General features: G+C 39.6%; 1 protein-coding gene across 2 annotated transcripts in view; it reads right to left on the minus strand.

Annotated features, from left to right (window-relative positions):
- Nucleotides 1-22,570, minus strand: part of DEUP1 (deuterosome assembly protein 1) — a 51,907-nt gene extending 29,337 nt beyond the window's left edge. The window contains exons 1-6 of one of the 2 annotated variants that reach the window (XM_065678767.1): nucleotides 22,503-22,570; nucleotides 20,555-20,619; nucleotides 10,500-10,671; nucleotides 9,057-9,152; nucleotides 4,134-4,268; nucleotides 1,498-1,612 (exon numbers count right to left, since the gene is read on the minus strand). In XM_065678767.1, the coding sequence (XP_065534839.1) occupies nucleotides 1,498-1,612; nucleotides 4,134-4,268; nucleotides 9,057-9,152; nucleotides 10,500-10,671; nucleotides 20,555-20,598 (562 nt within the window). In that variant the 5' untranslated portion in view covers nucleotides 20,599-20,619; nucleotides 22,503-22,570. Of the gene's footprint in view, nucleotides 1-1,497; nucleotides 1,613-4,133; nucleotides 4,269-9,056; nucleotides 9,153-10,499; nucleotides 10,672-20,554; nucleotides 20,620-22,502 lie in introns of those variants that run through there. The other variant, XM_065678769.1, reaches the window with a different exon arrangement.
- Between the last annotated feature and the right edge of the window lie 426 nt (nucleotides 22,571-22,996).

The following is a 22,996-nucleotide window of genomic DNA, read 5'->3' on the forward strand; positions in this document are numbered from 1 at the left end:
AAGTGAGCAAGAAAATGTATATTAAAAATAATTAGGGTTACAAATGCCATATGTCATTGACAAGGACTGCAAAAAGAGATGCTTTAGACAGTTTTTGATGTAATTGATTATGTTCCCATAATTTGTGTTGGCTGAACACCCAAGTAGAACTGACCACTGGCTGCATATCAAATGAAAGCCAAAAGGAATTTGCAGGTAAGTTTCACTTCCATAGTTGACAAATTAAGGTCCCCTTGACATCAAGTTACAGAGTCTGACATACCAAATTTTTAAAACATCCTGTGAAAAATATAGTGCACGACAGACTCCAGCTGGAAATCAAAGACCTCAGAAAAGAGGAATTTCAGACAAAGACATAGGACCAGTTAATGCTTTCAGAACAGTTAAGGGGTAACAGTCTATCAGACTTCTGTTTAATAAAGTAGTCAGTATTATGTTACAGTTGTGAAGAAAACTGTCTTCAAAGAAAGTTCACTGACATCAGTGAAAGCCTCAACAGAAAAATGTGAATGAGCACTGTGAGTCCTGTACTTTGACTTGTCTACCTAAATAATCAACATGCATCCCTCTAGTTTGGTCTAGTCAAAGTCTTACTCTTTTAACACATTTGTAAGGAAGTTAAGAGATGCAATATAATGCTTTCAGCATTGAAACCCAAACCTTAACTGCCATCCTTAGAAACATTAAGATTCTCTTAGGAATTGTTAAGAAAGTGTTTCACTAGATTAAGATCCAATGATCTTGGTAACAGTGGAAAAGAGGATTACCAGTCAGCAATGTAACTGGCTTCCCCTTAGTTAATTTTTGAGCTGTCTTGTGGCCCAGTTCACTTGTAAGTTATTTTCTAATATTATTTTAGAGCAGGATAGGTCATCAAGACATCATTAGATCAATTTTCTGTTCTGCATTGGAAGGAAATAAAAAAAAAATATGCCAGATCAATAAGCTGTCTAAAAAAAGTAATAGAAAATTGGCAAGCATAAAACAATCAGGAAGTCAGGCAAGAACTGAATGATAACCTCAGACTGAAGAGTATGATAAAAAAGGGGTAAGTGATCTAACAAACAACTCCAAGTTGTGATTTTGAACTAGCATATAGAAACTATTTCTTGCACAAATGCATAAATGATATTAATATATAGTTATGATCCTAAAAAAAAAGGTCTTTTTTAGATTTGAGGGAACTTTGTATTTGATTCGAGCTAGCAATGGCATGCACTTCTTATTTTTCAATAACTTGTCATCACAATTAATTGCATATTAGTAAATAACATAAACGGTAAAATTATCCCCAAGCTATATTTAAAAATGAAAAATTAACATGCCTTACCTAAAGGCCTGCCTTGCCTAAAGCAATGTATTCACTACCAATATATCCATGTATTGTCAGATTCACTATAAGCTAAGTGGTGTTCAGATGTTTTTAGATTAAGATAAAATAACCATAGCTGAGCTAACAGATCATTTTATTCCTAAAGCAGGAAGATAAGAATTTTATCTGAAATAAATTACATTTTTTGGACAATAATTTTTGTTGAGCATCTAAATAATCAAGATAATTTTGGCAGATTGTCCCCGTCTTATCCCATTCTCTTGATTTTGCTTTAAATTCCTGGAAGACAGCAAAACAAGGCTAGTAAATACAGGGCGAAAATCTTGATCTGAATAACTTTGCATTTTGTATAGTTCTAAGAAAAATCCAGTTGTTTAATTAACACATAATCTTTCCATAATTTTGGAAAGGAATAAAAAAGAACAATGATGTAAAGCAGCCATCCAGTCACCCACACCAGAAAAAAAAGTCTTAAGGATTGTTAATCTGAAAAAAAAAGGGTGTTAATAATTGTATAAAAATGACAAAATATTTTAAATAACTTCCAGTGCTGTAGATCTTGGAGTTATGACTATAATACACCCATTAGTGGAGGGCAGCTCCTGTGACTTTAAAGCTATATCAGTGTCAAGTAGAGTAATCAGTAGGAACGCAAACCTTTAATGTACAGGGTTATTTTACCAAATTGGACAGCAGCTACTGTGAATAAGTTTTACTTCTTGCTCTCTTTACATTTGCTGCTTCTGGTTCCAAGTTCACCTAGCTTAAGCAAAAACTTGATAAAGAAATTCTATCATAACAGATTTATTTAGTACTGGGTTTGTATTTGCATTTATATCCCTATTTACAGTGTGTCTGAATTTGCTCTTAAATTGTACCAGATCTTATATGTTCACAAATAGATTCTAAAGGCAGTATCCTACAAAACACATAGAACTCCAGTTACTAGAACTGTTGTTCTTTTATTTTGAAGAATTAACCAAACTAACAGTATACTGCTTTATACAGTGAAAACTGTAATACTTATAATCTGTTATAAGAACTTTCTTTTCCAGAATAGAAAAGTTGATTCCAAAATGATAGATGATTTTTTACAATTGTCCTATACTGGTGTTTTTCCCAAATTAAGAAAATAAGATTTTATGTCCTAAATCGATTTGCTAAAGCAAAATTGATTGCTTTCCAACATATAAGAGACACCACCTGGACTACTCAGTTCAACTCTGAAGACCCAACACAAGAGGGACGTGGACCTTCTCAGGTGAGTCCAGAGGAGGCCACAAAGATGCTCTGAGGGCTGGAGCACCTCTGCTATGGAGACAGGCTGAGAGCGCTGTGGTCATTCAGCCTCAAGTAGAGAAGGCTCTGGGGAGACCTTAGAGCACCTCCCAGTGCCTAATGGGGACCCATAAGAAATCTGTAGAGGGATTTTTTACAAGGGCATGTAGGGATAAGACAAGAATGGCTTTAATCTGAGAGAGGGGAGATTTAGATTAGATTGGAGAAGAAATTCTTCACTACAAGGGTGGTGTGGCCCTGGCACAGGTTGCCCGGAGAAGCTGTGGCTGCCCCATCCCTGGCGGTGTTCAAGGTCAGGTTGGATGGGGCTTGAAGCAATCTGCTCTAGTGGACAGTGTCCCATGGCAGGGGGGCTGGAAATAGATGATTTTAAAGTCCCTTCCAAACCAAAGCAACATATGGTTCTATGATGCATTAATACAAATCCTCTCTTGCAGCTTTCCTCATATCTGCTTTGGCATTTTAAACCAATAAACATCGTCCCTTTTTACAAGATATGATAAAAATGGAGTTTCAGACTCCTTAATGAGAACTGATGGTTCAAGGCCTTACTAAAGCACTGCTGAGCTTAGTAGATTTTCAACATGGTAATTATTTTCTAAATACTAGAATTTGCTGAATATATTCCAAGCACACATTTTTCATACTGCATAATTAATCAAATTACAGCATCGCGTTACATTATTTTCACATCTTAATTTTGATGAAGGTTATTCTCAAATTAGCCGGATCAGATGGCTTCACAGTAGTGATATATTTAGTCAACGATAGATGTATAACCCATTTATTATTCTTATATTAGCAGATGTTGGCCGCTGTGCTGCAGTCCAAAGTGTAGTAGCTCTTCTGATGGTAAGGACTCTTCCGTGCAGAGGAGACAGCAACATTATGTAAAGCTACCTGTCTAGAATGTGTCCTGTGATGTAGGCAAAGTCATCTGAAGATTGCAGAGGTTAGTCCTATATCTTATGGAATAACATAGAAGACAGGCAAGTATGCTCAAGTCCTTCTCCTCTGGGGTAGTCTCAATCCCTTCATCCCCCAGCCTGTACTGAGGTGTGTGAAACAAACAGTTTTCCAATAATAAATCCTGTCTTGTCTAGCCCTACATGGTTGAGGTTGTCCTGAGATCTATAGAATTTGAATTAATGGTAGGAATTTTGTGACTGTATCCTGCATATGTAAAAGATCTCATGTCTCAAGAGATTATATTATCCAGTACAGGATAATATAATCTAGGATAACATATCCAGCAATCAGGAAAAAATAATTACACTTATGAAGAAAATTATCTATATTAATTCATAGAACTATTAAAAAACCTAATAAAACTTGGATAAACGAACAAACCCTGAATATTAATGATGCACCTTTTCTTGCCAGAGCAAGCAAATGATACAATTTTTGTACAATTATCAGGAAATTAAAGTTTACAACTGTAAGCCACAAATTAGTTCTAAAGGCACATTAAGATTAGAATATAATAACAAAGTAGTCTTACCTGCAGTTTCTTGTATAAATTGCTCAGTTCAGATGGTGTCTCTATCCTTTCCTCACATTTTTTTCTACTTTCAACCTTTTTTTGTTTTAACTGATGTAACCGTAGCTTTTCATAGCTGTGTGTCAACTTTGAAAGCTAAAATGAAAGCAGAGTTGAACATGCAGAATCTACCAAAGATAACCACTTAGACAAATTTTTCCTTAAACTATAATCCCCAACTGCAGCTTCAGCATTCTAAATATTTAATCAGTGCAACAAAGAGTCAATCAATAAAGTTAATTTATTAAAGATGAACAAGAGTAAGCTTTCATATGAATGTTAACTAAATGTTCACATGGGTTAATCTGACAGCTACTTATTTCTTCTGAAGTCCTTTATTGAACTGTTACCCACAGTGTCATTTCCTCCACTACATCTATATGGAATGTTCCATACTTGTTTACTGCCATCTTGTGTTGACATTTTTAAAGGGTGCTTCACTACCCAGAAAGAAGGATTAGCATTAATGAATTTTAAACTTGAATGTTTTTTATCATGAACATAGTTGAAATGTTATATGTGTGATGATTGCATTCTTCTGGAATCATTAAGTGCCAAAGAGTGTCTATGGGAATCAGACACTAAGTTCTGCCCACGGATCTTACCATGGAAGCAAGGCTTGGGAGTCAGAGGCAAAGGAGGCAGAGGCAGAGAAGGGAGGGGACCAGCAGAAGTACCACTCTCTTCAGAAGGTACCAGCTTCTTCAGAAAAACATCCAGTCTAATCAACAGTGAGCTATACTGCACAAGCAAAGGGACTGTGGCCATTAACAGACCTGACACAGCAAACTGACATTTACTGGTAGAGATGAGTACATCTGGGTTTTAAATCAAAAACAAGAAAATCAAGGGTATTGACAAAGGAAGCACTAAAGATATGGTCTTGATGGATGCTGAGTGAAAGAGCTTCGTGAAGAATGTCGAGTTCTTTTTGAAGGTGACCACTATAAACACTGATCATGTTGTTATGTTCTTTTAAATTCAGGTATATATGACTTAAAAATTCTGACTCTAACATAAAGTTATTTAACTAAGCAAACAAAATCCATAAAATCTCATGGTTTTGTTAACTGCTCTAGTGAACTATTGTCTGAAAAAGAAATCAATTCAAAAAAGGAAGCAATTGGAAATGGAATTGAATCCTATTAAACAGACCAGGAACGAGCAATTGAGATCTGTGAAGATAACAAAGATGAGCAGAGTAGTCCAGAAAAGATATAGAACAGAAACTGGAGTTTAAAAATCATCTGGCAACTTCCTAGAGACATTTGAGATGATTTTGGGAACTCATACTATGGAACAGCAATAAAGAATTGAAAAGATGACCAGAAGATAGATTGCCCTAGACTACAAAGTTTCATGAAATAGGAAGGCTGGGATAGAGTTAATTTTCTTCCTAGTAGCTGGTGCAGTGTTGTGTTTTGGATTTAGTCTGAGAATAATGCTGATAACACGCTGATGTTTTGGTTGTTACTAGGTAGTGCTTAACTCTAAATCAAGGACTTTTCAGTCTCCCATGATCTGCCAGTGAGGAGGGGCACAAGAAACCAGGAGGGAACAGAAACAGGACACCTGACCCAAGCTAGCCAAAGGGATATTCCATACCACAGCACGACATACCGAGTATATAAACCAGGGGGGAGTTACTCAGAAGGGACTGATCGCTGCTCAGATCAGGCTGGGTATCAGTCGGTGGGTAGTGAGCAATCGCATTGTGCATCACTTGGGTTTCCTGTATTTTATTCCTCTTCCTTGCTTTCTCCTATTATTATTATTATTATTATTTCTATTATTATTATATATTAACTTATTTCAATATTAAACTGTTCTTATATCAACCCGTGGAGTTTACCTTCTTCCAATTGTCTTCCCTATCCCTCTGGTGTGTGGGGTGGAGAGGAATGAGTGAGCAGCTGCATGGTGCTGAGTTACCAGCTGGGTTTAATCCATGATACCACAACAGGAGGTCCAGGGACAGATTTGCCCTACTTCGAATTTCTGAATGTAAATCCAGTAACATGTACTTACAGAGCTGAGATACCATCTTCAAAACAGAATCAAAAGTCTTGCAGAGAAGCTGCCTATATTTGAAATTGACCTTGCCAGAGCACACAGTTAAGATAAAATATTTAAAATGTGTCAGAGTATCCAGGTTCAAACAACATGGAACTCATTGACTCTGGAAGAAATATATCCTTTTTCAAATAACAGGAGTTTTGCTCTTGAATGTTATGGAATATGTGAACTGCCTGGGAAGAGGAAATTTGGTATTGTCAGGGAAGCTTGAGACTTTAGGTATGAGTTTGTGCAGCTCAGAGTCAGGGAAACTGAAGTCATTCTATTGTAGACACCACAGCACTGTAATTTAAAAACGAAACTGAATGAGGAGATGTGGCAAAAGCTGGAGGAGCAGAGCAGAATAGACCTACTGTCTGTCACAGGAATTTTTCTGGAATGAATTGGAATTGTTTTGACAGGCAAGTTTTCCATTCATCACATAGAGAATCTAGGCAGGCCTCCTAACTTAGGCACTTTTCTGTATGGATATTTCATGAAGAAATACAGTATGGTGAAAGGAGATGAATGGGAATTGGAAAATAAAATGCCAATGGCATCACTGCAGGAACCTTTGGTAAAATAAAAAAAAAATGACTGATAGAAAGGAAATGTTTGGACACATCGATTGGGAAAGTGGTGCGTATTCTTAAGAGCTAGAAATACAAACTTGTTGCATAAAGATAAAAAGCAATCAGGAAATTCGAAGAAAGGTTAGGTGGTCTGAGTGGTGAGTAAAATGCAGAAGCCTGGCAAGAAGTATAACCAGGTTTACAGAGAGAAGCTTGTGGGTTAGGAGGTATAAGACTGCTAAAAAAAAAACCACAGAGAGAACAGACTGTACTGACCCAAGGAAAGGACTTACAGGTAATGAACAACTTCACAATCAACATTTTGAAAGTTTCAGTTTCAAAAAGTTCCCTTTCAGTGAAGTTCTGAGCAATAACAGGTAACACAAACCCGTTTTTAGCTTACGATAAATAAAACTTGAATGAAAAATGTTTCAGCAAATGTGAAAAAGGATGAGAAAAGAGATCTGCTGTATTTTGGAGGATAGTTCTGCATTGCTAAGAGCACTTTACAACTGCCGTGTAAAAAGTCACCGTTTTTCATTGCATGGTGTTTATCTTTCCAGTGATCATGCTAAGATATTGTTTCTTTTCCTGTAATTTGTGTCAATTATAAAAAAGCTTCTATTTCTAGGTACTTTGCAAAATTATTTAAAGTGTTAATTATATAACAACCAAAGCATTTACTGCTTACACACAGAGCTGTTTGCCAAACCGATTTCCATATACAAAAAAAAAAAAAAAATAAATAAAGAGAACGTGCGCATAAAAGTAAGCTATACATTTATTCATTTTATGGATTTGGGTGGTAAGTGTTATCACCTCTAAATGAATATAATGATATTCAATTTATGCAATCTGGTGATTCCATGGTAAGTTTGATGACTGGGAATTTTTAATTTTAACTCTAAATCCCTGGTAGGAGAATCTAGTGAAAGAAACAGTAGAATAGCAGGAAAAGAAAAAAAAAAAAACAATGCAGAACTGTATGTTAACTTGTTAAAATCTGTGAAACAGAATAGACTGAAGTTTGCTAAGAATTTAGATTCATGATTAAAGTGGAAAATAATGAAGAAACAAAAATACAGACACAGGGCAAACACAGCCAAATACAATCACAGAATCATAGAATCATAGAATGGTTTGAGTTGGAAGGGGCATTTAAAGATTGTCTACTCCAAGCCCCCTGCAAGAGGCTTCCATTAGGTTGCAACACTTTCCACTAGATCAGCTTGCTCCAATCACTGTCCAGCCTGGCCTTGAACACTGCCAGGGACTGGAGCAGCCGCAGCTTCTCTGGGCAACCTGTGACAGCACCTCAGCATGCTCATTCAAAATAAATAAATATTCTTCCTTATGTACAATCTAAATCTCCCATCTTCCAGTTTAAAAACCTTGATCCTTCTGTTACTACAGGCCCTGGTAAAAAGTCTCTCCCCATCTTTCTTACAAGCCCTCATTAAGTACTGAAAAGCTGCAATAAGGTCTTCCCAGAGCCTTCTCTTCTCCAGGCTAAACAGCCCCAACTCTCTCAGCCTTTCATCATAGGAGAGATGCTCCAGTACCCTGATCATCTCTGTGGCCCTCCCCTGGACCTTCTCTAACAGTTCCATGTCTTTCCTGTGCTAAGGACCCCAGAGCTAAACACAACACTCCAGGTGGGGTCTCATAAATGTGAAATAGAGGGGGAGAATCATCTCCCTTGACCTGCTGGCCAGGTATCTTTTGATGCAGTTCAGAATACAGTTACCTTTCTGGGCTGCAAGTGCACTCTGAAATAAATAAAGCCAAACCAAATTCTCAGCACTAATAATCCAATCTAGTTTTGATACTATGTTCCCTTATGGAGAGCTGTCAGATCACATCAATAATCCCTGTAAATCAGGCAAACTAAACCCAGAAAAACTTGTGGCAAAGACATGATGAGAGCAGTTTAAGTCTAAATATTCCTAATGTGCATCAGAATCTTACTGACCTGAATCTAATTATGTATTTTATTCATTCACCAAGGTTGTAGTTTATTAGTCAGGACATCAAGTATCTGTCTTTATAACAGATGTTGTAATTACATCAAAATCCATCAAAAGAATTTGGACGTGTCACTACAGAAACGATACTGGAGCCTGGTAAGAAGCTGAAGTCATTATAATTTGTATGACAGGATTCATACTTCCCAAATCCTTAAAGGTACATCTATACCATTAGGCATTAGGTTCTTTATAGTGCAATCATAAAATCATGAAATTGACAGTTTTCTTACCTCAGATTTCAGTGCTTGAAGCTGAATTTCATAATTCTGAGCCATTTCATATTTAGTTTTCTGTAAGTCTTCCAGTTTCTGTTGAAGTAGTCTCACCTACAGTTACAATAAGTATTCAAACTTACCTTTTCTGAAGTGTTCCAAAGTATATAATTTTTGGATTTGTAATTTGAAACTTTGAAAGCAGGCATGTGCTTAAAAGATAGATGCTAAAAATATATACTCATTCAGTAACTTAATAATAAAACTGGATACCATGAGTGCAGGTTGTGTCAAAATCAAGTCAGGGATTTTATAGTAAAAAGTCTCATTGTATGCTTATGTTATGACTTAATGATAATACTGTATGAGTCTGTCATGAAAGACCATTTAATGCAGTTTTCCTGACCCAACTTTATGAAGGAACTGCTGTGCTCCATTAAGCAAGTTTTGCTTGAATGGCTTATACAACCCTATTAATGACTTTCAACTAGTTATATCCAAATTATTGGGAGATACTGTAGTCTCATTTCAGCTCCCTAAGTACAGTGCCATTGGAGAGATCTTGAATTACCTGAGTTGCACAGAGATCTGAGAAATATGACAAAGAGCATACATGACATCTATATTTTTCAGGTGGGAGCAGCTGGAAGATAGATAGAATATGCAAAAATATTTCAGGTAACATCTCCATACAGGTAAAGAAATTGATGCTTTAAGGACTGGATTATTCTCTTGGCTCCTCTGGCATCAGTGACTAAGGGCAAGTTCCTAATTGCTCATTAGGGAGAGTTATTTCATTTTCAAAACTCCCTCTGGCAGTTCAGACACTTAGCTCACACAATGATGGCCAACTGTAAACACCTAACTTCAGATGTCTTGAACTAGAACTGAATGTTGTGCTAGGATTTACCGGTGCTTCTGAATGAATATTCAGCAGACAAGACTGTGAAGTATGAACAACATCAGGTACACTGGGGCTGTCAGTTTGATAAGCAAGTCTAAGTGGCAATACAATTTGAATCTTCACTATTAATAATAAAATTATCATACAAATTATATCATGTAAAATAATAAAAATCAGGTATAAACAGGAAATACAAAGATGTCATTTTCTGAAACTTTTTGAACTGTACATTTCTATTTAAAACTTTTGATGAAACTAGAAGTGTTGGCATTTAGAAAAAACATCACATTATTTTTTTACAGGTAAACTGAGGATATTCAATTTAGTCTTTAGGGAAACAGAAGGAATATGAGACTTTCAATGACATTTTTACAATCACTTCTGGAACAGAAGCACACTTTAAGGCATAACACTAAGGATAATTAGTGACCTTTAGAAGGTGTTTGGTATTTTTACATGCTAGAACAAACACGTCTTCTTATAGAGCATTTAGAGCATACTATTAACTAACTACCAGAATAAATACTTTCTTTATAGAATGTGATATTCTTAAATACCTCTTGACCTTTTTGATCCAGTTCGCTTTGGGCACTTGCTAATTCTTGATTCTGGATATCCATCTTTGCTTCTAAAGCTTTCATCTTCCTTTCCCATTCCACTTTCTTGCTGTTTACCACAATATCAATTTGATGCACTAGCTCCGGAAGTTCAGTTTCACATGCAGAAGTTCTAATAATGTAAAAGAAATGTATTTTTTCAAATAAAGAATAAGGGAGAAAACAATTTTTTTAGTTACATTGCTTTAATTCTAATGGAAATAATTACTTTTCAATATCAGGAAGAAAGAAATGGGAACTTTAAATGATGCCTTCAAATGCAGGTAGAATCTCACTTCATCCATCTTAAGTTTGCCTGAAGTCAAAATCGGAGTATTTAGCATATTCTGAACTATTTGTCTAGCTTAAATGCTGTTTGATATCCTTTTATTCCTTCAGGGATGAACTGTGAAGTAAGCGTAAGTTGAGTTGAAAGTATCCAGGCCCAAACCTCAATAGACAAGGGCAGGAGAAGCTGAATATTATGTTTCCACTAGGCACAGGACTTCCCAGTAAGAGTACATAAGGATGAAAACAGTTTCTTATTAAACAGCCAGCTTTAAAGCAAAGCACAATTCTTAGTTGCTAGTTCAACTTTACACTGTTTTCCCATTTTGTGTGTGGAAAATGGACTTACATAACAGGGTGACTTGTATAATAATAGTAAGGTTTTATTCTACTACAAAGCACAGAAGTGCATTTTGAAAAAGAACTTCTCTTTGGGGCACTGTGTGGTGGATTTCATAGACATTTGTATAAGATCTGCAACATATACATTTTTTTTTTTCCCTAAAGTTCTGAGGCTAAATTTGGAATACATCCACTGCATTGCAACTTCATTATCAATAATAGTCAATATCTTACTCTGTGGCTTTTGGAATATGATGTGTCCCAAGTAGCAGAATAATGATGTGTGGTGAATTTATGCTATCTTAGAAACTGCCTTTGTCTGGACCGTGTGAAGCAATGTTTAAATCAACTGATGTATACCATTTAGTACATATATACAAAGGATCTGAACTTTAGCATGGAGAATGAAGACCTTGGGCCCACTGTAGGAGAGGATCTGGTTCGAGACCATCTTAAAAATCTGAACACGCATAAGTCCATGGGACCTGATGAAATCCATCCGAGGGTCCTGAAGGAGCTGGCGAATGAAGTTGCTAAGCCACTGGCCATCTATTTGAAAAATCATGGCAGTCAGGTGAAGTTCCCGACGACTGGAAAAAAGGGAAATATAACCCCCATTTTCAAGAAGGGGAAAATGGAAGACCCGGGGAATTACAGACCAGTCAGTCTCACCTCTGTGCCTGGCAGAATCCTGGAGCACATTCTCCTGGAAGGCATGCTAAGGCACATGAAAAACAACAAGGTGCTTGGTGACAGCCAGCATGGCTTCACTAAGGGCAAATCCTGCCTGACCAATTTGGTGGCCTTCTATGATGGGGCTACAGAATTGATGGACAAAGGTAAAGCAGTTGATGTCATCTACCTGGACTTGTGCAAAGCGTTTGACACTGTCCCACACAACATCCTTCTCTCTAAATTGGAGAGACATCAATTTGATGGATGGACCACTCGGTGGATAAAGAACTGGCTGGATGGCCACATGCAAGGAGTTGTGGTCAATGGCTCAATGTCTGTCTGGAGACCAGTAACAAGTGGAGTCCCTCAGGGATCGGTGTTGGGACCAGTCTTGTTTAACATCTTCATCGCTGACATGGACAGTGGGATTGAGTGCGCCCTCAGCAAGTTTGCCGATGACACCAAGTTGTGTGGTCCGGTTGATATGCTGGAGGGAAGGGATGCCATCCAGAGGGACCTTGACACGCTTGTGAGGTGGGCTGATACCAACCTTATGAAGTTTAACCATGACAAGTGCAAGGTCCTACACCTGGGTCGGAGTAATCCCAGGCACAGCTACAGGTTGGGCAAAGAAGAGATTCAGAGCGGCCCTGTGGAGAAGGACTTGGGGGTGCTGGGCGATGAGAAAATGAACATGAGCCGGCTTCAGTGTGCGCTCGCAGCCCAGAAAGCCAACCGTATCCTGGGCTGCATCAAAAGGAGCGTGACCAGCAGGTCGAAGTTGGGGATCCTGCCCCTCTACTCTGCTCTTGGGAGACCTCACCTGGAGTATTGTGTGCAGTTCTGCTGTCCTCAACATAAAAAGGACATGGAACCGTTGGAATAAGTCCAGAGGAGGGCCATGAGGATGATCAGGAGACTGCAGCACCTCCCGTACGAAGAAGATAGGCTGAGAGTGTTGGGGCTGTTCAGCCTGGAGAAGAGAAGGCTGCGTGGAGACCTCATAGCAGCCTTCCAGTATCTGAAGGGGGCCTACAGGGATGCTGGGGAGGGACTCTTCATTAGGAACTGTAGTGACAAGACAAGGGGTAATGGTTTAAAACCTAAAGAGGGGAAGTTTAGATTGGATATAAGGAGGAAATTCTTTCCTGTAAGGGTGGCGAGGAACCAGAATAGGTTGCCCAGGGAAGCTGCGAATGCTCCATCCGTGGCGGTGTTCAAGGCCAGGTTGGACGAAGCCTTGGGTGACATGGTTTAGTGTGAGGTGTCCCTGGCCATGGCAGGGGGGCTGGAACTAGATGATCTTGAGGTCCTTTCCAACCCTAATTATTCTATGACTTATTTATTCTAAATCCATTTGATACCAACTTTGTGTTTGATAATGAATAGAAATAAAAAAATTGAAATAAGAAAGATACAGACTACAGAAAATTTGGTTCTGGATGCTTTTTTTATGCAAGAGATTGTACAATTTTTTCTACTCTCTAGAACATTTTATTTTTAGAAAAATGACAATTTTACATCAACATGATACCGTCTTTCTGTCGTATATGACGTTTCTTTACTGAAGTTTATTGCCCAGTTAAGCTCAATTGTTTTATAAGCTGGTAGCTTCTCTCAACCTGTACATTTACAGCTGGCATTTTACATTTGCAATTATTTATTTAAAAGTCAGACTCTTTCTAGAACTCATGGATGTGTTCATCTTCCTGGGAAAAATTCCAGTGAGATTTTTTTTTATTTTTATGTCATAATTAAAAATGTTTATTGAAATGTTCCTGAACATTTTATTTTCCTAATTTACTGCTTCTTATTGAATTAACCTGGAATTCTAGAGTTTGGGAAAAATTATATATGAGACAATGTACACTCTTGCCTAATTCCTTCCCATAAAATAAAGAAGGGGAATTTTATTCCATTAACATTCAGAGGTGCTTTTGGACTGCTGCAAAGAAGGCTTAGATATTGAACAAATTGCTTCACTATGTATAGGAGCCCATAAATTTTCTATAAAACTTTATTTCCATCTAGTAATTTGGAAAAAAGAAGTCAAGTTTATTTTGTATCACTGTGATTAATTATACATCACCAAACCCAATCTGTTATTTCTCAATCACTGAAGACTTAATTTAATCTCAGTTTACTTAAATTGAGGTATTAATTCTAAATCAGAATTAGTTCAGACAGTGTTTCTGATAAAAGTCTTTAGCAGACTTACTACTGTATCACTTGCTTTGTGTCATTTATCAACTTAATTTGGTTTTGGAAAAGTCATACACAGAATGTTGGCTGCAGATAATTTTATACTAAGCACGTATCTCACTGGAGCAAAAGAAAACATTTCCCTGTTTTTAACCAGTGGATTAATGTGCTGAGTTTTAAAACTTTTGAGGAGTAGCATATCTTTCATTTCAATTTCTGTAAACATTTAGTTCCCACACAATTGTTTTACAATCTCTTACCTGCACATCCTATTCTCACGAGTTAACTGTCGATAAACTTTTCAACTTCTTTCTCATTTCTCTTTTAGAGCTTTTCTAATACCTTTGTCCTTACCTGTTCCAGTTTTAATTGCTTTACTTTCTTTTTCTAAATAAGAGATTCTATTTATGTTACCTTAATATACAGCTTTATTATTGGAGAGGGACTCCTCACTTGGAGAGGGACTCTTCACTAGGGACTGTAATGATAGGACAAGGGGTAATGGGTTAAAACTTAAACAGGGGAAATTTAGATTGGTTATAAGGAAGAAGTTCTTTACTGTAAGGGTGCTGAGGCACTGGAATGGGTTGCCCAAGGAAGCTGTGAATGCTCCATCCCTGGCAGTGTTCAAGGAGGTTGGACAGAGCCTTGGGTAATATGGTTTAGTGTGAGGTGTCCCTGCCCATGGCAGATGGGTTGGAACTGGATGATCTTAAGGTCCTTTCCAACCCTAACTATTCTATGATTCTGTGATTAATTTCTGTAGAAGACATACTTTAATCTTATCTTTGTCACATATTCTTTAGTCATTGCAACCACATCTTGGCCATGAAAAAGAATATTCCCATTTAAAATCTTAAAATTAATGTTATCAGTGGTATGATTTGATCTTAGCTGCAAAGGGAAATATGCAGAAATTTGCACAATTTAAAGGTTAGTGTATCCAATTACTGCCATATCTAAATGAAGGTATGAATATAATCAGTGTTGTTTCCCCACTGTCAACTCTCTCACCCTTATCTCAACCAGCTACACTGTTAGTAAACTGTCAGTGGTACATTCGCTTTATCTTCATCTTTTGCATTTGTCATAGTGTATTCACAGAATCACAGGGTCATTAGGGTTGAAAGGGAACTTTGGAGATCATCCAGTCCAACCCCTTTGCCAAGGCAGGGCCACCTAGAGCAGGTTACACAGCATTCATTGTACAACTGAAGTTTAATCTACATTTTTATTCCCTGATACTGTTGCATAATTTTCAAGCCTCTTCTTACTTTTTTTTTTTTGGTTTTGATTAGAAGCCTGTGTTGAATTCCCCGTTGATAAAGCCAACAGTCATATTCTTTCATAAATTTATTAACTATCCCTCCTGATAGCTAAACTGATGCAAAAAAATGTATTGTAACCTATTACTTTTCATGATAATAAATTTAGCCTTCTGTAAAATGAGTTTCTTCACTTAAAATAGTCTCAGGATGCTGTGACATCATTTTGAGTTATGACATGCTCCATTTTCCTTTTAATAATATTACTTCTCACTGGCATTTTCCCCCAAGGTAAAAGTGATGGCCACTGGTTATAATTGAATTGGTTCTTTCATTTATAAAAACTTAAATGCTATGTATTCTCTTGGCTGTTGATGGTACACACCTCTGTGCACCTCTGTGTGCACATAAAGTGCCTTTCTGTTCGCTAATCAGTTTGCAGCCATTCTAATATCTCTGTGGCACAATGGTTCATTAAAATAAGCATAGCTATTTCCTTAAATTGAGCATAGCTATTATTTTATGAAATAATTGCTATAGAGACAGTCACACAGAGACAAAAGACCATACAGCATGTGAATAATGAAGCAGGAACCTAGGAAAGGGTTAATGATAAAAAGCACAGCAGTGTGCCTGTATCTGCTCCATCCTAGGAAGTGTTGGAGAGGCTTTCAGTACCCAAAATTAGCACAGAATGTCATTTTGTGTCACGAACACTGCAATCTCGCATATGTTTTTGGGGGACAAAAGAGAATGTGCCAAGCAATTAGGAGCTCTACTTTAGCAGAACTGCACTTAACCAAACACAGAGCCATGTGTTCAGAGGCAATACCCTCTTGCCAGTGAGCCTTCAACTGCTGAGCAGGCTGCCAGCACAGTGCTGAAGAACACATAATCCAGCTAACGTGCTCCTCACTTTAAGTGACTGTGCAAACCAAGACTTTCATAGAATCATAGAATAGTTAGGGTTGGAAAGGACCTCAAGATCATCTAGTTCCAACCCCCCTGCCATGGACAGGGACACCTCACACTAAATCATCTCACACATTACTTTATGTAAGCAGGTGCTTTTACTCCTGGTAGTTGATGCCACCATCTTGTGTGAATGCTAGCATGAAAATGCTTCCTTTCTTTTGTGGTAATGTTTCATATTGCAGCAGCGAAGCCACATCTCCAAATGTCTGCCCTTCTCGTGCCCATGTTGAAATTCCCTGTCTGTAGGTTGTGCTCTGGGTCAAGCACTGGTCCCACACACCCTGTGCTTCAGACCCTGCATGCTCAACTTCTGACTGCACTACACTAAAAAAAGAGTTCCTTAGCATGGATAGGTGTCTATTGAATATATATTTTTTGTTCTTAAGTCATGCATATCACTTGTTTTGATAATTGCTACAGGAAAATTGAGCAAATTTGTTAGATTTACAATATTATAATTAAAACTCAACATGATTTTCTATCGTAAAATTCTTTAAAATTTTTTTATCAACAAAGCCTTAAAACTTCACCATTATGCTAAGCTTGGAAAGGCTTTTTAAATGCAAATATAAATCTTAATATCTTTTTAATGTTAAAACTGTTAGCAATGCCATCTTAAAAATTCAATATGAGTCACAGAATGATAATAACCAAAGTGCAAGCAAGTATTACACTGTGATGTACGGATCACAAAACAAAAATGTACCCCCTTCGAGTGCCTGAAACTCATCTCAAAATAGCATTAATGATGCAGCAAGCTTTGATTCCCTCTGGGTGGAATATAAAATGGGATTTTGAAAACAGAAGATGAAGTGACAATGCATCGGGACTACCTTTTCTTTGATATTGGTGTAAGGATGTGCCCTTCCAGCCTCATGTAATGTCAGGTGGCAACACTTTGGTGAACCACTAGCAATGACTCAGCTATCTGACTTTAGCCTTCAGAAACAGGCACCTTATTACATGTCACGTGTCATCTAAAGATTGTTATGCAAGTGCAAATGCAACTTCTAGTGTGGATCATCAGGTTACCCTTTCAGATATCCTTTCAGATGTCATGGCTGACATCTTTCCCTCTTCAGTTTCACCTGACTTCTTCATATCATCCTGAAGAAAGCTAGTCCTGAAGCTGTGGCTAGAAAATTTTCTCTCAACAGCTCTTGGATGCTTCTTAAACATAGAACCACCAATATATAAAAGGGAGCGTTGAAGAAGAAACCCCTTCCAAAATAGCTTCTCAGTCTATCTTCACCTTCTCTCTCTAATTCATTACTTAGATCCTGTAGGTACAGCTGCAGCTGAAAAAGGAAAGCTGTACCCGAAGCTGTTGATTACTGTTGCTGTTCTACTACCAGAACTACTCTGTATTGTGGTTGTGGTATTACAAACAGATCTGCATAAGGATGTCTTTGGTAGTTATCCCCACCTACTAGCATAGAGATACTACTAGCTGCTGTAATTATTATTAATTACAGGCAGGGAGGTTGGAACTAAATGATCTTAAGGTCCCTTCCAGCCCAAACCATTCTATGATTCTGTGATCACTGGATATGGAATGTGGAAAATATGGAAAACTGATATATTTTGTTTAATATGTCATCAGGTAAACAAACACACAAAGGAATAAGTATTTCCATAAAGTGAAGAATCATAGAATCATAGAATAGGTAGGGTTGGAAAGGACCTCAAGATCATCTAGTTCCAACCCCCCTGCCATGGGCAGGGACACCTCACACTAAGCCATCCCACACAAGGCTTCATCCAACCTGGCCTTGAACACCGCCAGGGATGGAGCACTCACAACCTCCCTGGGCAACCGTGTCTCACCACCCTAACAGGAAAGAATTTCCTCCTTATAGCCAATTTAAACTTCCCCTGTTTAAGTTTTAACCCATTACCCCTTGTCCTGTCACTACAGTCCCTGACGAAGAGTCCCTCCCCAGCATCCCTAATATATAAGAAGTATACTTATGGTCTTTTACTCATACGCATTCAGCATTCCCACTTCGCTGAAGGCATACATCAAATGGATTCTTCATACATGGAAGTAATGACTTGTACTTAAGCAAGTGGCAGCTCTTTTTTGCTTAGCTGCATTTACTTTGAAACAGCTCAAAACACTTAAAGATATCTCCATTTTAAAGTGACGTAGGCAAGCTCTTAGACTTGTTTTATTCTCTCTCCATATTGGTGAAAATAGAAATTATTCATATTCTGCTGTGATTAATGACTGTTTATCTTACTGTAAAATCTAAATGCTTCCAAATTTAGACAACCCAAAATCCAGGTAACAAGTTTTGCCATCTCTGAGCCTTTATCATAAACGACTTTGCACTAGTTAGGCCTTTCTAGCTCTATTTACCTGCCCTTTTCTTTGGAGTTATGCACAGATCTCTGATTGTTTCTCACAGATTTTTCTGATTGTTTCTCAATAGACATAGAAAGATTATTATTGTCCATATACTTTAGAATAAAGCTGTAATTCAGAAACTGACATTTTAAGAAATGTTTGGTTCATGCTGTCAGTCTTTCTTTCATGCCTTCCTCCCTTATTACTCGGGTTTGCTGACAAATAGGAAAATATGTATGGCCATATTTAGGCTAAAGAGGCAAAACTTATGCAGAATAACGTTAACAAAGATTTCCGTCTTACATAGTTCATTCACTTGCTTTTGATCCTTAACCCAGCTTCTAGACCAATATTGATTCATTTTGTGTTCTTTAAACCTACTTTAAAAATAGGAAATATATAAAACTCTTGTAATACAATAGTCCTCTAGAACCTTCTATCCCAAAATTCCATTACATGAATTAAACCAAATTTATTTAATAATATTCAGCCATACAGAATCAGACACAGCTGTGGATGGATAATTTGTGACTTATGAGTTCTTGCAGCTGGGATGTAATTGTCATGATTTCCACCAGCATTATTCAACCACCTTCCCAAATTGTAAAGCTATCTGCATTATCTCTGGAATACTCTCAGCATAGACTGAAATCTCCTGCCATTAGATGTGTATTTCAAACTACTCTTCCAGGTTCGTTTTACAGTTCATGGAAATAAATAGCTACTGAGAATAGCTGGTTTATGATGGGACAAATCACTTCCTAGATTCATCTGCAACAACCTGAAATTTCCCCCGTGTCAATTACAACAAAGGCAAGGCAGAATCTGAACTCCTGAAATTGGCTTCTGGAGTGTTAAAATAGTACCCAAAGAATAGTGATATTCTGATTATTTTTAAAATTCAAGTTTTTATATGACTATATTTACCAATCATATCACTAACAAAAAGAATGCCCCTTACAGCCATAAAAAGGGACACATTGTTCAGAATATAATATTTTACTGCAGCAATTTTTTTCCTGTCATGAGAAGCACACACATTGTTCTTCAGTACAACACAACACATTTTCAAATCCTATTAAAACTTTCTTGGTCTAGAATAAGATGTGATAGAACATGTATTTCTTTTATTTTATGAAATATTTTACACTTAATATGTGTCATATTGTCATATTACCTTGGACTGCTTCTTGGTAATAATGATAGATTAATCTCTTTTATATGAAAAATGAGTAATAAGTTTATTTACAAACTATAATAGGTAAGTATTTTATTTATATGGGGAAGTACTTTTTATATTGCTGTGTTCCTTGATCAGTCTGGATGGGATGAGGTCCTATATCAAATCTCACCCATTTTTACACTTCTTTAGAAAGATCTTGTGTTGTACTTATGTTTTTTTAGATAAACACTAAAATAAGTAAACTTGGATTATGTCAAAAGCGATGATCATGGTGTGATGAAAAATGCACTTAATTATTACGAAGAACTTCTGTGGTTCTTATCTGTGCAAAATAAGACTAGGGCTTTAGCAATCAATAGCCTTGTTTTTAAGACTTTTGAATGTTTTAAGAGCTGCTGTAGCCCAGCAACTTCAACTATTTTTTAAAACAGTTTCACATGCTATTTCTTAACATCTTAATAAAACCCCACATAACTTTCATTTTCCCCCTTTTGTTCAGGTATGAATATATAAAAGAAATAAATAACTGTCAGTAGATTATTGCCTAAAGCAATAAGGTTTGCTGTCTTAATTATCACTAATCTCTCTAGTTTGCATAGAAAGCAGCAGAAGAAATTGAAAAATAATCATGTTTGCTTCTAAAATCAGTAATATTTTATGTTTCACATTTTTTAATAAACCCTCATAACTCAATCTCATTGTATATTCAAATCCCAGACACTAAGTCATTACTTACTTAGTGACAGCTTGCTCCTGAAACACTTCTAAGTCCTGCTCCATGTTATTCTTCGTTGTTTTAACCTGTCGAAATAACAAAACTTGTGTAATTCAGATTCTTAAATGCACGCATTTACACGGCCAAGTAGTGCATACTGGGTAGTTCTATGCTTTCCTTTTAGTTTCTGTGATTCTTCCACCGCAAACAACAGGGGAATGTAGCTCTAATTACAGGTTGGAATGCACAAGATGAAAACTTCTGAAGTTAGCTCAGCTCAGTGTCAGCAGCTCTTGCACTCAGTGCAGCCCTGAGATACTAGAGGTGGTGCTAGCTTGAGGATAACCCTGCATTTCCATCCAGGGAAGTCTGCTTTGGGTCATTCTCTGTTGTGTGATGTCAGTGATTTGCCAAGATAAATTGGAACATATATATGTAAATATGTCATAGATCTATGGCTGCATTCATTAACACACCCCAATTCACTTATACCCAGGCTATAGTTGCTCTCCAACACAATTTTGGACTCCTATTGATGATTCACTCCCTTACTCAGCAGACGCAATACTGAGATACACAAGTACCTTGGCAGAAAGATCAGAAGGCTGTTGCTGCGGCCAGTACCATTCTGTGGGTCCAGCTGTACACAAGGTAAAGCCCTAATTCCTCGTGGTGGCTAGCAGAGGGGCTCCCAAAGTCATGGGTACCAGTACAGACGGGTGTGTGGACGCTGCCACATGGCACTGCAGCCTTGGCTCCACCGGGCACCAGCACTGGAGATGACACCGCCACAGGGCAGCCATGGCTCTAACAGGGACCAGCACTGGAGCTGACACTGCCACAGGGCAGCCATGACTCTAACAGGGACCAGCACTGGAGCTGACACTGCCACAGGGCAGCCATGGCTCTAACAGGGACCAGCACCAGAGGTGACACTGCCACAGGGCAGTCATGGCTCTAAGAGGGACCAGCACCGGAGCTGACACTGCCACAGGGCAGCCATGGCTCTGACAGGGACCAGCACCAGAGGTGACACTGCCACAGGGCAGCCATGGCTCTAACAGGGACCAGCACCGGAGGTGACACTGCCACAGGGCAGCCATGGCTCTAACAGGGACCAGCACCAGAGGTGACACTGCCACAGGGCAGCCATGGCTCTAACAGGGACCAGCACCGGAGGTGACACTGCCACAGGGCAGTCATGGCTCTAACAGGGACCAGCACCGGAGGTGACACTGCCACAGGGCAGTCATGGCTCTAACAGGGACCAGCACCGGAGCTGACACTGCCACAGGGCAGCCATGGCTCTAACAGGGACCAGCACCGGAGGTGACACTGCCACAGGGCAGCCATGGCTCTAACAGGGACCAGCACCGGAGCTGACACTGCCACAGGGCAGCCATGGCTCTAACAGGGACCAGCACCGGAGGTGACACTGCCACAGGGCAGTCATGGCTCTAACAGGGACCAGCACCGGAGCTGACACTGCCACAGGGCAGCCATGGCTCTAACAGGGACCAGCACCGGAGCTGACACTGCCACAGGGCAGCCATGGCTCTAACAGGGACCAGCACCAGAGGTGACACTGCCACAGGGCAGTCATGGCTCTAACAGGGACCAGCACCAGAGGTGACACTGCCACAGGGCAGTCATGGCTCTAACAGGGACCAGCACCGGAGCTGACACTGCCACAGGGCAGCCATGGCTCTAACAGGGACCAGCACCAGAGGTGACACTGCCATAGGGCAGTCATGGCTCTAACAGGGACCAGCACCAGAGGTGACACTGCCACAGGGCAGCCATGGCTCTGACAGGGACCAGCACTGGAGCTGACACTGCCACAGCACCACCACCCTCGGCTCCACGGAGCACAGGAGCCGGAGCAGCCCTGGCTGTGCCGGGCACCTGAGGAGACCGCGGCACCCACGGCACGCGCCGGACTCCGCGGCTGCCCCTCGCCTCCCGTTACCTGCCGCGCTCCCCCCGTCGCCCTTTTCGCCCTCGACGTCGCTGCGGCCGCGGGACGGGCTGCGCAGCCCGGTCTCCCCCGCTGACCCATCCCGCCCCCGCTCCTGCCCATGGCCCCCCCGGCCGGCCGCTCCCAGCGGCCGTTGTGGACGGTGCCGGGCGGCTTCCCCGTCGCCGCGGTAACGCCAAGGGCGGCAGGGCGAGGCGGGAAGGCGGCGGGCGGCTAGGGCGGGACGGGACGGCCGCGGCGCAAGGCGGGCGCCGGGGCAGCGTCGGTCACCGGCTCCGGGTGGGCGCTGGAAGGGCGGCGGCGGCTGCCGGGGGGCTGAGGGGAAGGCGGCGGGGCTGGGGCTGGGGCAGGGCCCGGCGGGCTCCGGAGGGACAGGGCGAAGGCTGCTTGCTGCGGAGGAAAGGAGGGCGCGAGAGGACCCTGCGGGGCCGCGGGGAGCTGCCGCAGGCACCCTCGTGTCACACGTGTCCTCTGCAGGGCCCTGC

This window comes from Lathamus discolor, chromosome 4, assembly GCF_037157495.1.
Source record: "Lathamus discolor isolate bLatDis1 chromosome 4, bLatDis1.hap1, whole genome shotgun sequence".
Lineage (NCBI taxonomy): Eukaryota > Metazoa > Chordata > Aves > Psittaciformes > Psittacidae > Lathamus > Lathamus discolor.